Source organism: Staurois parvus, unplaced genomic scaffold, assembly GCF_062004578.1.
Source record: "Staurois parvus isolate SC_StPar_1 unplaced genomic scaffold, SC_StPar_1.0 ptg000259l, whole genome shotgun sequence".
Lineage (NCBI taxonomy): Eukaryota > Metazoa > Chordata > Amphibia > Anura > Ranidae > Staurois > Staurois parvus.
Window position 1 is genome coordinate 32,501 of NW_028318055.1, and position 15,533 is coordinate 48,033.

The window sequence follows — 15,533 nt, forward strand, 5'->3', positions numbered from 1 at the left end:
GCTGAGGTGTTATGGAAGACCAGGATGCTTCAATAGCGGCCTTCAGCTCTTCTGCATTGTTCGGTCTCATGTCTCATCTCTCTCTTGGCAATGCCCCATAGATTCTCTATGGGGTTCAGGTCATATGTCCAATTTTTTTGCAGGTAAAAAAAATGTGCATTTACGGTTTTTGTTTTTTTTTGTTTGTTTTTTTGGAGCCTTGAAGGCGTGGTCTCCTGCAAACCTGTCAGTGTATTTGTGTTCATACCTCATACGGCAAGCAGATACCCTGTGTCAGAATCCATGAACTACCACAGTGCCATGGTAGTCCATTGAAAACTACAAGCTGACCGCTGCAAAGGCCATCAAGGCGTGTAGTTCATTCACTCACAGAACTCTAAGAATGAATGATGTGGGCGGAGCCTTGCACGGCCACGCTGGTTTCAAAAAGTGACCGCTAATACGGGGAGCTTCTCATACGGCTGTCACAGGGCGAGAGGGGGCAGGTGCCACAGTCAGAACTTGTTACACGTTCTGCCCACAAAACAAGTGCAACATGTTCCCACGGGTGAATGATCCTTTGTCATTATCATAAGCATTGGTTTGGATTGTTCAGTGTTCACCTGTTTCAGAACCAATTGTACAGAATAATTTCAGGTATCAGCATGCTATGATATATGGTCAGTGCTGCTGGAAATCCTTGAAGTAAACACTGCTACTCCAGTAATCTCCACTTGCTTCCGGGTCCCATGATGAGCAGCTGGTCTGATGCCTTGTGAATACAGGAGGTTGGCCGCTCAGCACAGGAGCCATTCAGAGAATGTAAGCTTTCTCTGATTGGATGAGGTGGAGAACATGTCAGTCATGATGTCAGTCTTGCGTCTCCACCTCATCTAATGAGAGAATGCTTTGTATTCTTACAGAGCATGCAGAACTTCTCTAAAAGGCGCTGTGCCAAGCGGCTGACCTCCTGGGTTCACGTTGCAGGAGAACATTTTACATGGGACTTCGAAACAAGTGGAGATCATGAAAGTAGTGGTGTCCATGTCTGATTTCCAGATTCCAGAGGCATCAGCCAAATATGTCAGATACTGTCCATTGGTGTGAGCCAATCACACAGACCGGAAACTACACTTCTGGGGGTGTTCTGTATACTAACAGTGTACAGAGGATCTGCATTAACATTTAAATTACAACTAGGATTGCACTGATATCGAGTACTTGTGTGAATGCTCCCAATACCCAAACAGGTGCCTTTTGTGGTGTGATTTGAGCCCATGCAACCCATACAGTGTAAAATAGATATGCAAGGTAAAACGTGTGTGTGTGTGTGTGTGTGTGTGTGTCTATATATATATATATATATATATATATGTGTGTGTGTGTGTGTGTGTATATATATATATATATATATGTGTGTGTGTGTGTGTGTGTGTGTGTATATATATATATATATATATCTCATTATAAATACCTTTTCCCTCCTTTTTTATCAGTGATCACCTCCCCTCTGTTCTCAACTGCATAAGATGCTTACAGAGGTGGGGGAGGAGAAACCGCAGCAAACTGGTCTTCTCAGTGAATGGCTGTGCAGGGTGGGCGTGTCAGGATAAGTCTGATCATTGTAGCAGAGCAGGCTGAGTTCCCAGCACAACTAGAGAACTGACTACGCTGCGCTTTCATGCCTAGTGTCATCAGCTTTTAATAGGAAGGCCTAGAGACTGGTGGAAATACGATGGATACCTCACAAAGGAAGCAACACAGAGAAGATGATACTTTTTTATCCAAGTACATGGTACAGCGGATGCATATCAGGAACATGAGATTTACATGTTCTTTCTGTAAATACCCTATTGGATATGTGAGCGATGTACAGCCGGCATGCCAGGATGAGGATATGGCGGTTATGGTGGACCTCAGCAGAGGACTGTGGCTCCGGTCGGAATCGTGAATGAAGTGTCCCTACAAATGTGTTCTTCGTTGGTGTCACTTCTAGGTTCCGGCTCATTAGTGGCCATGTAATGTTTTAAAGTCCATTGGGTCTGGCAGAGTCAGAGGCTTGCTGAACTGATATGTAATTTCTCCTTTTTGGACGTCTTCCCTTGTTGTCATGACAGCGGAGTGTTTATATTTGTAACTCGATCATATTTGTCCAGACTTATAGTTTTTGTATAGATTTTACAGCCGATGTTACAAATCGCTCATTTCATTGAATTTTGTTTGTTGATTAGAGCCCAGCACTATTGATGGTTTTCACACTTTAATCTGCAGATTTCCTTCTGCTTGGCATTCTTACTGTGCCCCCACCTTAGCAACTGATCACAAGCCGTCCTCCACATCACTCCCAGAATGTGTTTTGCGGCTTTGTCAGCGGCGGATGTGGTTGAATAGTTCTTATGGAGATAAATATTTCAAAGATGTCTTTTCCTCAGACAATTGCCAATAACCTGTCCTACAGAAATTTAATGAAAGGAAACTTTTGGATTCCAAAAAAAATGCTGCTGTTTTTTTTTTTTTTTTTTTTTTTTATTCCTGAAAAAGCTCTTTTTTTTGGCATTGCTTTTAAATGTCCCAGTTACATTCTAAATGGCACTATTGTCAGGCAGTTCAGTCAGCGCATTGGTGCTGTAATGTGCCTTTATATTTGTTAATTGCTACCGCTGTTCCTGCTTTATTCACTGGCCTTTACATGGAGCGATGCTTGGCATCGTTTACAAAGACCGAGGGGAGGTCTCCATGGCTACATGTTTAATTCATTTAGTAGTAATATAGTAAACCGGTGATACTATGTGTTATGCATTCAGCTGTGATGCTGGTTTTACGTATTTAAGCAGTTTTTAGAATATCTTTAGTCATTTAAGTCATAGCAACCTTTCCCAAAAAAATCAAAATTTACTTTGAGCCATTAACAGGGCCAACGGTGTCTTTGTTTTCCATGGGAAAGCATTAAATTTACTTTGTTTTTGTGGGGGATTTTTGTTTTTTTTTTTGTTTTTTTACGACCCTTTACAACAGTACAATGATGTATTTCTGAACAGGTTGTGCTAATTGGTGAGGAAGTTTTACTGTGATACACAGCAGGGTACTTCTTTGGTGAGATACCAGAATTATGGAAAGCTGGTAGATGATGCAATCCACTAACATCCACCATCCTGCGCATCCACCATCCTGCGCATCCACCATCCTGCGCATCCACCATCCTGCGCATCCACCATCCTGCGCATCCACCATCCTGCGCATCCACCATCCTGCGCATCCACCACCCTACGCACCCACCACCCTACGCACCCACCACCCTACGCACCCACCACCCTACGCACCCACCACCCTACGCACCCACCACCCTACGCACCCACCACCCTACGCACCCACCACCCTACCACCCTACGCACCCACCACCCTACGCACCCACCACCCTACGCACCCACCACCCTACGCACCCACCACCCTACGCACCCACCACCCTACGCACCCACCACCCTACGCACCCACCACCCTACGCACCCACCACCCTACGCACCCACCACCCTACGCACCCACCACCCTACGCACCCACCACCCTACGCACCCACCACCCTACGCACCCACCACCCTACACACCCACCACCGTACACACCCACATCCAATGTATGAAATACTATTACATTCCAATCAGAAATATTCTGACCTGTGGACTAGGTTATCCTTTGCTGTGGCTAATGCCAAAATGATAGCTATAAATTCTGAAATGAATACTAGTTTTCTTTTTTTATAGTGGGGGCTTAAAAAAAAAAAAAATTTCAAATAAAATATATTTTTTTTAGTCAGGCGAATGTGAAATATTGCATATTAATGTTTTTTGTATTTCTATGGTTTAACCAGCAAATGCTCTCGGCTTTAAGATAACCAGTTTACTTGCATTACTTCCCTTCTTTGGAATAACCAGCCCCACTGAAAAGCTGAAGATAAATGTTTTACATCCAAGTTAATCGCTCTGCGCTGTCTAAAATAGAATCGTTCATCAGCAGTGAGATGAGAGGATAGAACAGGTTGTCTCCATGTAAATGCTGTACATAATGCAGAGCAGAAACTTGTTTGTGTGTATATTCTGTAATTAACACGTCAATAAGATTGCTCAAATTAAAGTGTTACTAAACCCACAACAGTGCAATCGGTCTATAGATGCAGTAAAGCATGCTTGTTATACTCACTGGGGAACCTAAGGGGTTAATTCTCTGCATTGTGTAAAAAGGTTTCATCATGTCTTCTCTGATCCTCCCCTTCTGCTATCCCCAATCCATCTGATAGAACAGAGCCTTGGGGGCATGCTGCACATGCTCAGTTTGGTGTGTATTGATAGAGAGGTTTTTTTTCTTGGGAGAGTGCATGTAACACTGTTCAACAAATTTTTATTTTTTGCCAGTTTTGGAAACAAAAGGATCCATTTCTTAATGAATTTCACATTCTGAGTTCAAATATAACAATGAAATTTGTCAATTTGCTCTAGTTTTTCTGTAAACGGAAAGTTTTCTACTATAGGTGTAATGACTACATAATGCACAATAATTATATAGATAGATGTCTTTCCACAAATATAAAGCAAGTGATATTGATACATAACAAAGCCTAAATGGCATAATATATTGCATAGGATTACCAAGAACAATGATAGCCATAAGCGAAGTTGAATCATTTTAATACTTAGGATTCTCACTAGTTTTGTCTTCAGTTTGTGTCGGTTTTGCTTCTCTTGGCTTTTCTCTTGTATTCGAGGAAAGGGCTATCTCTTACAACTGCACGTGACTACACGCTTCAGGTTCTTCCTCACTTGACTCAACCACGAAGGATTCTGGTGCTTTAGGAATTGGTAGCCCCTCTCCATGAGGAACTGGACGTATTGCCGATGGAATATTTGGATAGTGCACAGATAACTTTTTCTTCTTATTTAGCCCTTTTACAATTGGAGGCACCATACAAAAGTAACAATTACTAACATGATCTGTTGGCTCTCTCCAAATCATTGGCACAGCGAAAGGCATAGATGCCTTTTTTCCATTCAACCATTGCTCCAGTGCCGTCCCACAAGAATTGCAGCATATATGTGGTGCCCAGCTCTTGTCCTGGTCTCCTATCTTGCAGCCAAAATACAAGTTGTAGGCTTTCTTAATCATTCCTGTTATCCTCCTTTTTTGTGAGATAAAAGTTATTTCACCGCAGATATAGCAGAAATTATCTGCTTTATTCACACAAGTTCGAGGCATTACTGAGTAGCCTATATAAGCAGAAAACCAAATGTAAAGACGAACTCCAATCAGCTACAGATACTGCAGCTTTTATGCAGTGAAGTGATGCAATTACAGGCTAATATTGCATCATCTCAGTATACATGACATTTTCTATTGGTCACCAGTATCAATTGCGCAATATGCAGCTGAAGTTGCATCATCATTTTGAATGGCTTACGTCATTAGATGGGTGAATATATCATGGAAACTAGAGCCAATCAACATTTTTTAGGGTCATTTTCGTTTTCAGCACCCCAAAATTATGTAAGATTAGCTAATTTTATGCCCAAAACTTTTTACCTGTTGAACAGTGTAATCAGCACAGGGCCAATCGGCACTGTCCAGACAGAGGGTCAGAGGTTATGCAGTCTTTTTTTTTTGACAATTGGGATAATGAAAACTCCTCCTACAAGCTTTACCCACTGCTCTGCTGGACACTGTAGAAGCCACAAGACTGCTGTAACTGCTGATAAGAAAAGGTATTTAGCAGTTTATATGTATTAAACTAATTGCATTTCAATGTACTGTGTGCTGTGGGAGACCAGATATAGTGAATGCGGGGTCCGGGGAGATCAGATATAGTGAATGCCGGGTCCGGGGAGATCAGATATAATGAATGCAGGATCCGGGGAGACCAGATATAATGAATGTGGGGTCCGGGGAGACCTGATATAATGAATGCAGGATCCGGGGAGACCAGATATAGTGAATGCGGGATCCGGGGAGACCAGATATAATGAATGCAGGGTCCAGGGAGACCTGATATAATGAATGCAGGGTCCGGGGAGACCAGATATAATGAATTTTTAGTTTAAGAACTAATTGCATTTCAATGTACTGTATGCTGTGGGAGACCGGATATAATGAATGCGGGGTCCAGGGAGACCTGATATAATGAATGCGGGGTCCGGGGAGATCAGATATAGTGAATGCGGGGTCCGGGGAGACCGGATATAATGAATGCGGGGTCCGGGGAGAGCGGATATAGTGAATGCGGGGTCCGGGGAGAGCAGATATAGTGAATGCAGGGTCTGGGGAGATCAGATATAGTGAATGCGGGGTCCGGGGAGATCAGATATAGTGAATGCAGGGTCCGGGGAAAGCGGATATAGTGAATGCGGGGTCCGGGGAGACCAGATATAGTGAATGCAGGGTCCGGGGAGATCGGATATAGTGAATGCGGGGTCCGGGGAGATCAGATATAGTGAATGCGGGGTCCGGGGAGACCGGATATAGTGAATGCGGGGTCCGGGGAGACCAGATAAAGTGAATGCAGGGTCCGGGGAGACCGGATATAGTGAATGCAGGGTCCGGGAAGAGCAGATATAGTGAATGCGGGGTCCGGGGAGAGCAGATATAGTGAATGCGGGGTCCGGGGAGACCGGATATAGTGAATGCGGGGTCCGGGGAGACCGGATATAGTGAATGCGGGGTCCGGGGAGACCGGATATAGTGAATGCGGGGTCCGGGGAGACCGGATATAGTGAATGCGGGGTCCGGGGAGACCGGATATAGTGAATGCGGGGTCCGGGGTTTAGAAACACTTTAAGATGATTCATATGCATATCTAAACATGTTCTCAAACAATCACATTTTTTATAATTCTTGGCCTTGTTTGGGCTGTAAAACTACCAAGAGTATAAACAAATGGAAACCACGCCAACCTATAACTGGCCTTTGTAGCAAGGAGCACATGGAAGGGTGACAAAGCATGTAAAAAACGTCAAACATTTCCAGCTCACTTACCGGTCAGCCTCCAACAAACCGAATTCGGCTAACCGTTGGTGGTAAAACAAGGGGTTTAGTTTGCACACATTTGCAAATATATGTATAAGCTGCAGAGGTCACGTGGCGGTACCCCAGTGTACTGCAGTCCTAAATCCTATAAATGTGGAGTCTCCAAAGTTGGAGCACATACTGTATATAACAATGGATAGATTGAGGGCAGGTATGCCTGGGGGGAGTCCACCCCTCCTTAAAGGTACAGGGACGAACTGGACACCCAGCAAAAGGCACAATGGCAGCCAAGGTATCCACGGCGTCCCCTCACCAATTCACCAACTTTACAAACAAATGGCACCACCCCAACCTATAACTGGCCTTTGCAGCAAGGAGCACAAGTAGCAGCCTACTTTTCTGCAGAGCAGCGCACCTCGGAGGGAGGCTTTTAGATATATCTAATGATTTATCATTTTACTTTCTGCTAAATAATTTTCCTGGTGATTAAACAGTAATTAGTAGATATTTATGATCTTTAAGACTAGTTATTGTTGGTTCTTCTGTTTAAGTTTGAGATGTTCCCGGATTAACTGAATGCATATTGATCAGATTCCTCTCTATTGGAATTATCCGCATCTATTTATCGACATCCTTTTTCCTTTTTTCTGTAGTGTTATGTATGTGTGTAAGAAAATTGTCAGTATTGTAGAATGACTGCACCGGTGCGTTCTGATAGGTACTGCAGCAATACATAGCACATGAAATGTTGAAGGAAACATGTGGGATTACAAAAGAGTAAACATTCACCCGCTGGCTCTAAGACTGAAAACTGAGCGATCATATGACTGCTGATCGCTCAATTCTTGATCTTCTCCGAGCACAGAGCAGTGACTGGCAGCCACCTGCTCTCTGCTTTGCCCCTTCAGCCCTCACTGGAGTGCGGTGCAGAGGGCAGGAGGGGCAGGCCCATGCTCTAAGCGTTGTGTTGAGAGGCTGAGCCAGCTACCCCCTCAGGAATCTGGGTGGATTCCGACATTAACCACTTCCTGTCCGGACACTTTCACGCCCTTCCTGACCAGGGCAATTTTCAGCTTTCAGCGCTATCACACTTTGAATGACAATTGCGCGGTCATGCAACACTTTACCCATATGAATTTTTTACCATTTTTTTGAGACAGATAAAGCTTTATTTTGGTGGTATTTATTCACCGCTGGGATTTTATTTTTTTTGCTATGTAAATGAAAAAGTCCAAAAAGTTTGAAAAAAAGTGTTTTTTTTAAATAAAATTTTGCAAATAAATAGTATTTCATCATAAATCTTGGCCAAAATGTATTCAGTTTTATCTTTTTAGTAAAAAAAAAATCCAAATTAGTTTATAACCAAAAATTATAATTTTTAAACTTTTTTTTTTTTTTACATTTTTATTTTTTTAATATATTTTTTTTTTTTAACTTACTGTCACCCTAGCAGTACAGTGTCACTATGGTGACACTGTACTACTTGTGAGGGGTGATGAAGATTTTTTTTTTTTTTTTTTTACACTGATTGCTTTTACACCCATATAGGATGTAATAGCAATCATTTCTCTTTCTCTCTGTCTGCATTCTTGCAGCCATTGAGAAGTACTGAGTGAGCTGTGATTGGTCACAGCTTGTCACACGGTACAAGGCTGTTGTGAAGGGCCCTGTACCATGTGATCTCTGTGATCATTCACAGATTTCACATGTAGTAAGCAATGATGTCAGAAGTGACATCTCGCTTACTACTTTGCATGTGATCACTGATTGGCCAATCAGCAATCACATGATCGGGACCTCATACAGAGGTCCCGTCCGACGATCGGTGTTTCACTGTGTCCGGAGGACACAGCGGGCACCGGATCGCGGTGCTGCGTGCTCCCAGGGAGCGCGCACAAGCAGGGTGCAGGGAGGCTGTTTATAATCGTCCACCTGACCCTGCACTGCCACCATCCGGCTGTTTATATACAACGGCCAGCCGGTCGGGAAGTGGTTAAAGCCAGGATCCCTACAGACCCTGAAGTGGTTCTGTGACACCAGATTCCTGTGAATCTGGGTCACAGGAATGCAGAACTGAACAGATTGCGCTGCTGTGACCCAGAAGAGGGAGGTATGACCAGAAGAGTTTTGGTTGTACTTCTCTTTTCATAATATTCCCTTAAAAGAGCAAAAATGTTGACGCCTTCTTTTATGATTTGAGGTGATTTATGATGATTTTTGTGACTTTTCATGTTTCTCACAAGCAGGACAAAGTTTAAACTTGTAACATGTATTTTGTGTCTCATAGGTGAATCTGGTCTGGGAAAGTCGACTCTAATAAATTCACTCTTCTTAACGGATTTATATGCTCCGGATTATCCTGGTCCATCGCACAGAATTAAGAAGACGGTTCAGGTGAGTTTGTTGTGTTTCTATAGTCGTGGGAAAAGCAATAAGCTGCTGACCTGTTCATATGGAGAGCAAGTTAGATTTGAAGCCTATACATGAAATAAGTGCCCTGCCGGGAGCTTTAGGCATTTGTTTTCATTGATTTCTCTCCCTCCTCAACTTTTAAAAGCATTCTCGGCCATAGTGCATTGTTTTTGCTTCTTTCTCTTTTGCTTTTTGCATTTTTTTGTCAACTGACTGTGGTGTTGCCCTATGCAGCAGGAAGCCTACAGATTGTTTTGTATTTATTTCACAAGCAAGGTGGATAGAGGAATTCCTCTGCTGTGGGACATTGTATTCTGACGGGGGGACTCTACATTGTCAGAATACACTGAGCAGTGGCTGCAGCCAGGCTGATCGAAATAATTTACTTCAACAGACGTTAGTCGATCAATCAACATCTGTTGAACATGCGTGGCTCAAAGTTGCGCTGGTCCCTGCGGAAGTGTCCAAATTTCAATCCATCTATGGCCAGGTTAACTGTAAATAGAAATAGTTCTCTTATTCTATACATAGGAGTTATAGATAGTAAAAAAAAAAAAAAAAAAAGAATTTAAACTCTACACCAATCATCCATGACGACATAAGCCACCATAACACATCGAACGATAGACTCCACTAGACCTCTGAAGGTAGATTCTGGTAGCTGTAGTATCTGGCTCTAGCCTATCCTTTAGGGTCCTGTAAGTTGTGAGATGGGGCCTCCAAGGATCAGACTTGTTTTTACAGCACATCCCACAGATGCTTGACTGAATTGGAGAATTTGGAGGCCAAGTCAGTACCTCAAACGCATTGTTGTGTTCCTCAAAGCATTCTTTAATTTAGCAGACCAGGCCACCTTTTTCCATTGTTCTATGGTCTAGTTCTGATGCTTACGTGCCAATTGTAGGTGCTTTTTCCTGTGGACATGGGTCAGCATGGACACCCTTCTGTCTGCAGCTACACAGCCCCATACTCCACAATCTGCGATGCACCGTGTGTTCAGACATCTTTCTATTGAAACCAACAATAGCTTTTTCAGCAATTTGCGCTTACAGTAGCTCTTCTATTGGTTTGGATTATATGAGTTAGTCTTCACTCCCAGCATGCATCAGTGAGCCTTGGACACCCATGACCCCGTCTCCAGTTTGCCAGTTTTCTTTCTTTTACAAAGAATTTTATTATAGAATAGATAGGAGCAGAGAATCGGGATCAAACAGATGCATTGACCAACAGGAGTAAGACATACAAGGGATTCGATGAATATTACAGAATATGTACTGATGGAGAGACACAGAAATAAACTGCATACTTAAGTGCCATGTACAGAAAAAGAGAACACAAAAAAAAGGAGAAAACAATAAGTTGCAAATATGGTGCCAGTTTTCTTTCTTTGGACCACTTGTGGTAGGTCCTGACTACTGCAAACTGGAAGCATCACACGAGCTGTAGTTTTGGAGATCCGTTTTGGCTCACAGTAACCGTAAACATGTTTAGTGCAAACCAAAGACAACATTAAAGAAGTACTGAACATCATACTAACTGTGAAACATGATGGTGATAATGTTTTGGTTTGGGGTTGCTTTTGCTGTATTGCAGTTAGGCAAAAACCTACAAGAAATAGAGGGCAATACCAGCTTCTGAAGCCTAGAGTGTACTTATTTTTGCACAGTCCACCATTTCATCTATTGATATTTTTGTTGAGTATTAGTACCTTTTTTCAACAGAAATGTATTAAATGTTCTGTACTATAATTTTGTAGTTTGCTGAGTTTAGGCTACATGTTAATCTGTTACATACACTGTATGCCTATAGCTGAAAGTTGTGGTAGAGCCCGAATATTGGCTCAATGCATTCTGTAATTGCTCTTTTACTTTAAAGGACAAGTTCACCTTTAAAAAAAAAACAAAAAACGCATGCACATTTTTTTTTTTTTGCAGGTAAATATGCATTTTTTTATTTTCTTGGAAGCCCGTAAAGCATTGCGCCCATGATCAACAGATCGCAGGTCCAATGTCAGGCTCTTGTAATCTGTCAGATCACGGTCTTCCAATGCCTCAGATACAGGCAGGCAATTGCTGAAGTCCAGGAAGCTCAGTGCACTCACCAGCGCCCTCGCGGTTTATTTACAAGTCGTCGGCCTCAATGGCTGATGGTACTTGTAGGCATTCATTCACAGAGCTCTGTGAATGATATGGCGATGTAGGCTGAGCTCCCACTGTTTTTGAATGGTGACAGCGGGTGCAGTGTGAAGGTCCCACGCTTGCTGTCGCAAGGAAGGGCGGATCGGGGGTGAGATGGTGGATGCTCAACATGTTGCATGTTACACCCCAAATACCGGGTGTAACCTATTGAGATTTGTAAAGTTGTCCTTTAAAGTGACATTAAACCTTTTTTTGTTTTTTTTTTTTTGTTTTTTTTTTTTTGTTTTTTTTTTCACGATGACAAATCACGGCTTGAACTATCTTGCTTTGCATGTAATGAGTCTCATATATTAGTTTCACCTTTTAAGTTGCTGCACTGAAATAAACTTTTGCACCATATTCTCATTTTTGGAGTTTCACCTGTACTGTGAGCCCTGTAGGAGAATTCTCCAAGCTGTGTCTCTCCCTAACCTTGTAAGTTATTGCTGATTCTCATGAACTGTCCTGACAGATGATTACCAATAGTGTTCCAGGACAGAAGGGTTTCCATCTTTATGTGGTGCAGTATATTTAAGTGCTATATTTGTGTTTATTACTGATCAGTTTGCAGAGGGTGATCATTTTCATGCTCCTGGTGGAGTCGGTGACGATCTCTCATGTGCTGTTTTGCAAGATTATTGGAAACGGAGTTACTGGTAAAGCTGGCCATTCACGTAAATGTTTTTTCCTCCATACGATGAACTGAAGTAAAAAGATCTAACGAATTCTTCCATCCATGCGAAACAGCGCAGATGGACAAATCTCTGCAGCTATTGTATTATGGCAGCCGGCGGCGCTAACTGTCAGTGTCACGACCCGCGGTCACCGCCACCAACAGGCGACAATCGCACAGCCGCGACTAACAGTAATACGTCACGCCCACGGCGTCAGACCCCAGACCTTCTCACCAAACTCGTGACCGAAGGGCCGGCCGATCCAAAACCGCGGTGTGACGCGCGTATCAAGGCCCCACCCAGCTGCACCCTACACAGCGATTGCCCAGCTAATGGACTACAATCGGTGCCTGCAGCCTGGATGCGCTTGTTACTGGGTCAGGTTAGTTACGCAACTAACCCTATACTGCCACCACCACTTTTGTCGGAGACGGGGAAACTCCCGTTATCAAATATACACTATAATGATTGAAATATTGGTCTATATAGCACGGCCCGCAGACCTACTATACAGAGATATATGACAAACCGTAGCGTCTCTTCAAAGGCAGGGATTCGTGAATTGCAAGTAAGTGCTTAGAAACAGTTAAACACTTTCAGAAAGAAAGATTTATTTCTAACAGAGTCAAACAGATGCAAATAAATAGTTACAGAGATGACACAAGAATATATATATATATATGTATACAAAGACACAGCAAACAGAATAGCGAGAAAATACAGGATAAGTTACTTGCCTTGCCTGGTTTTAGCAAATTCAAGTTGTGAGCCGAAAGGTTCTTTGATCTCCTCTGTTACGATGTTGCTGGGAGATCCCTGTGTGTGTGTGTGACACAAACTCTAACTCTCTTAATAGGTCTCTCAGGGGAAGGGAAGGGGCTCTGACTTGGGAGTGGTCATTGGGAAACCCTACACTAAACTACCAGCTCATATCCCCTGATATGAACCATACATTTGATCTGAGGACTGTGCACTTATTCTGGTTGGTTTGATAATGAGTGGGCCTACATAGTTTTGGGTGATAAAAGTGACACCTTTTGCAGACTGGATGGCTCCACTTCTCATGTCTTCCTGGTTGTCCCCCACACCATCTGCCAGAAGATAACCTTTGCCTCACAGGAATGCAGGGGGGATGTGAGGAGTGATTTGAGAAATGCCTCAGATAAACAGATAGAACACGAAAACGAGGGTTGAGGGGGAACTCCGCTCCAATTCTGATGAGCAAGTTTGCCACAGTCAGTACCTAAGCAAGGGACTCCATGTGACTGGATGCAGGTTCTGTATGTCCAACAATTCACCATCTGGCTTCTTCGACTTTTTTTTTTTCCTTCCAGTCAAAGGTTGTCGGATTGGAGGATGCTGAAAGTGCAGGTCCACCCATGGAGCATATTTCAGCTAGTTCATCAAGTACCAGTAAACATTTGTTCTGATTGTGGCCACGTTATTCATAGTTTGTTTTTTTTTTTCTCGTATCTTTATTCAAGAAGATCTTTTATAGATGAAGATTTAATGCTCGGCTCCTCGAATATGTGAGAAAAGTCAACAATTTCCACAAGACGTACTTATGTTTTCCCATAACTGTAATTCAGTAAATAAGAATGTTGGAAATGTAAAGCTGGGTTGTAAATGTACAATACATTTTGTGTTTCAGCAACCAAGATATTCAGAAAAAAATTTGTTTTATAAGATTTAATTTTAAAGCCTTAACCCCTCGCCCTCCTGAGGATTTACCCCCCTTAATGACCACGCCTCTTTTTTTCTACTCGGCGCTGCACTAATTCAACTGATAATTGCGCGGTCATGCAATGCTGCACCCAAACGAAATTTTACGTCCTTTTTTTTCAAACAAATAGAGCTTTCTTTCGGTGTAATTTCATCACCTGTGCGCTTTTATTTTTCACGCTATAAACAAAAAAAGGCCAAAAATTTTGAAGAAAAACAATATTTTTTACTTCCATCTATAAAAAATATATAGTAAACTCAAAGCTGGTTATAAATTTAGGCCAAAATGTATTCTGCTACATGTTTTTGGTAAAAAAAATCCCAATAAGTGTATATTGATTGCTTTGTGTGACAGTTATAGCGTCTACAAACTATGGTATAGATACTGCAATTTACACCATATTTTGCTATACAGCGCTGCGCTAGTTTAACGGACAATTGCGCGATCATGCAATACGGTACATAAATGAAATTTACATCCTTTTTTTCCCCACAAATTGAGCTTTCTTTCGGTGGTATTTGATCGCCTGTGCGGTTTTTATTTTTTGCGCTATATAAAAAAAAAGGCTGACAATTTTGAGGAAAAAAGCAATATTTTGGACTTTTTGCTATAAAACATGTCCAGTAAAAAAAAATTTAAAAATCAAATTTAATCATAAATTTTTGCCAAAATGCATTCTGCTCCGTGTCTTTGCTAAAAAAAAAACCCCAATACGTGTAAATTAATTGGTTTACGTGAAAGTTATAGCGCTTACAAATGGCGGGAAAGATACTGGGATTTTTAGGGTTTTTTTTAATACGAATTATGGCGGCGATCAGCGACTTATGGCGGGACTGCGGCGGACATTCTGACACGGGGGGGGGGGTACTGACTTGGGGTCACTGACATCCCCAGTGACACAAATACAGGGATCAGTGCAAAAAAAACAAAACACTGACACTGCACTAATGGCACTGGGGAGGAAGGGGTTACCTTTATTTTTCAGGGAAGGGTTAACTGTGTGAGGGGAGTGTTTTACTAGGGGGCGGGGTGTGCGCACTGCAGGGAACACCGCTGATCGGGAGAGAGAAACTCTTCTGTCCCGATCAGCGTGTTCTCGAGCTGTCAGGGAACTGACAGAAAGCACAGCTACTGCAGCCCTGCTCTGTCACTGATGATCGCCGGGAGATAGCCGGTAAGGACCGGCTGTGACCCAGCGACTGACATCCACGGCCGTGATCGGCGGGACAGGCAGGGCGGCGGTGCGCCGCGCCTCACGCGTGCCCCCTACCTGTTTACAAAACACACGTTTTAAAACGTGGTTTTGCCTGCCCGTGCCGCCCTGCCAGTGTATTTCTACAGTGGCAGGGCGGCAAGTGGTTAAAGAGGCTGTTAGTGTTTTACTCCGGGGTTGTCCAGCCTGCGGCCCAACACAAAATTGCAAACTTACTTAAGTTTATTTAATATAAATTTTTGTAAAAATGCGTTTACCTGTAATGAACACATGCGGCAAGAAACCTTTTACTGGACTGAAGTTTTATCTTCCCGAAGAAAAATCTCTCACTCTTCACAAACACGCTTTATTCAT

At 42.7% G+C, this 15,533-nt stretch overlaps 1 protein-coding gene across 2 annotated transcripts in view; it reads left to right on the forward strand.

The window, feature by feature from the left end:
• Positions 1-15,533, forward strand: part of SEPTIN7 (septin 7) — a 123,489-nt gene that overhangs the window by 26,083 nt on the left and 81,873 nt on the right. For both annotated transcript variants that reach the window (XM_089681090.1, XM_089681091.1), the window contains exon 2: positions 9,268-9,374. In XM_089681090.1, coding sequence (XP_089537216.1) covers positions 9,268-9,374 — 107 coding nt within the window. The remainder of the gene's footprint in view (positions 1-9,267; positions 9,375-15,533) is intronic.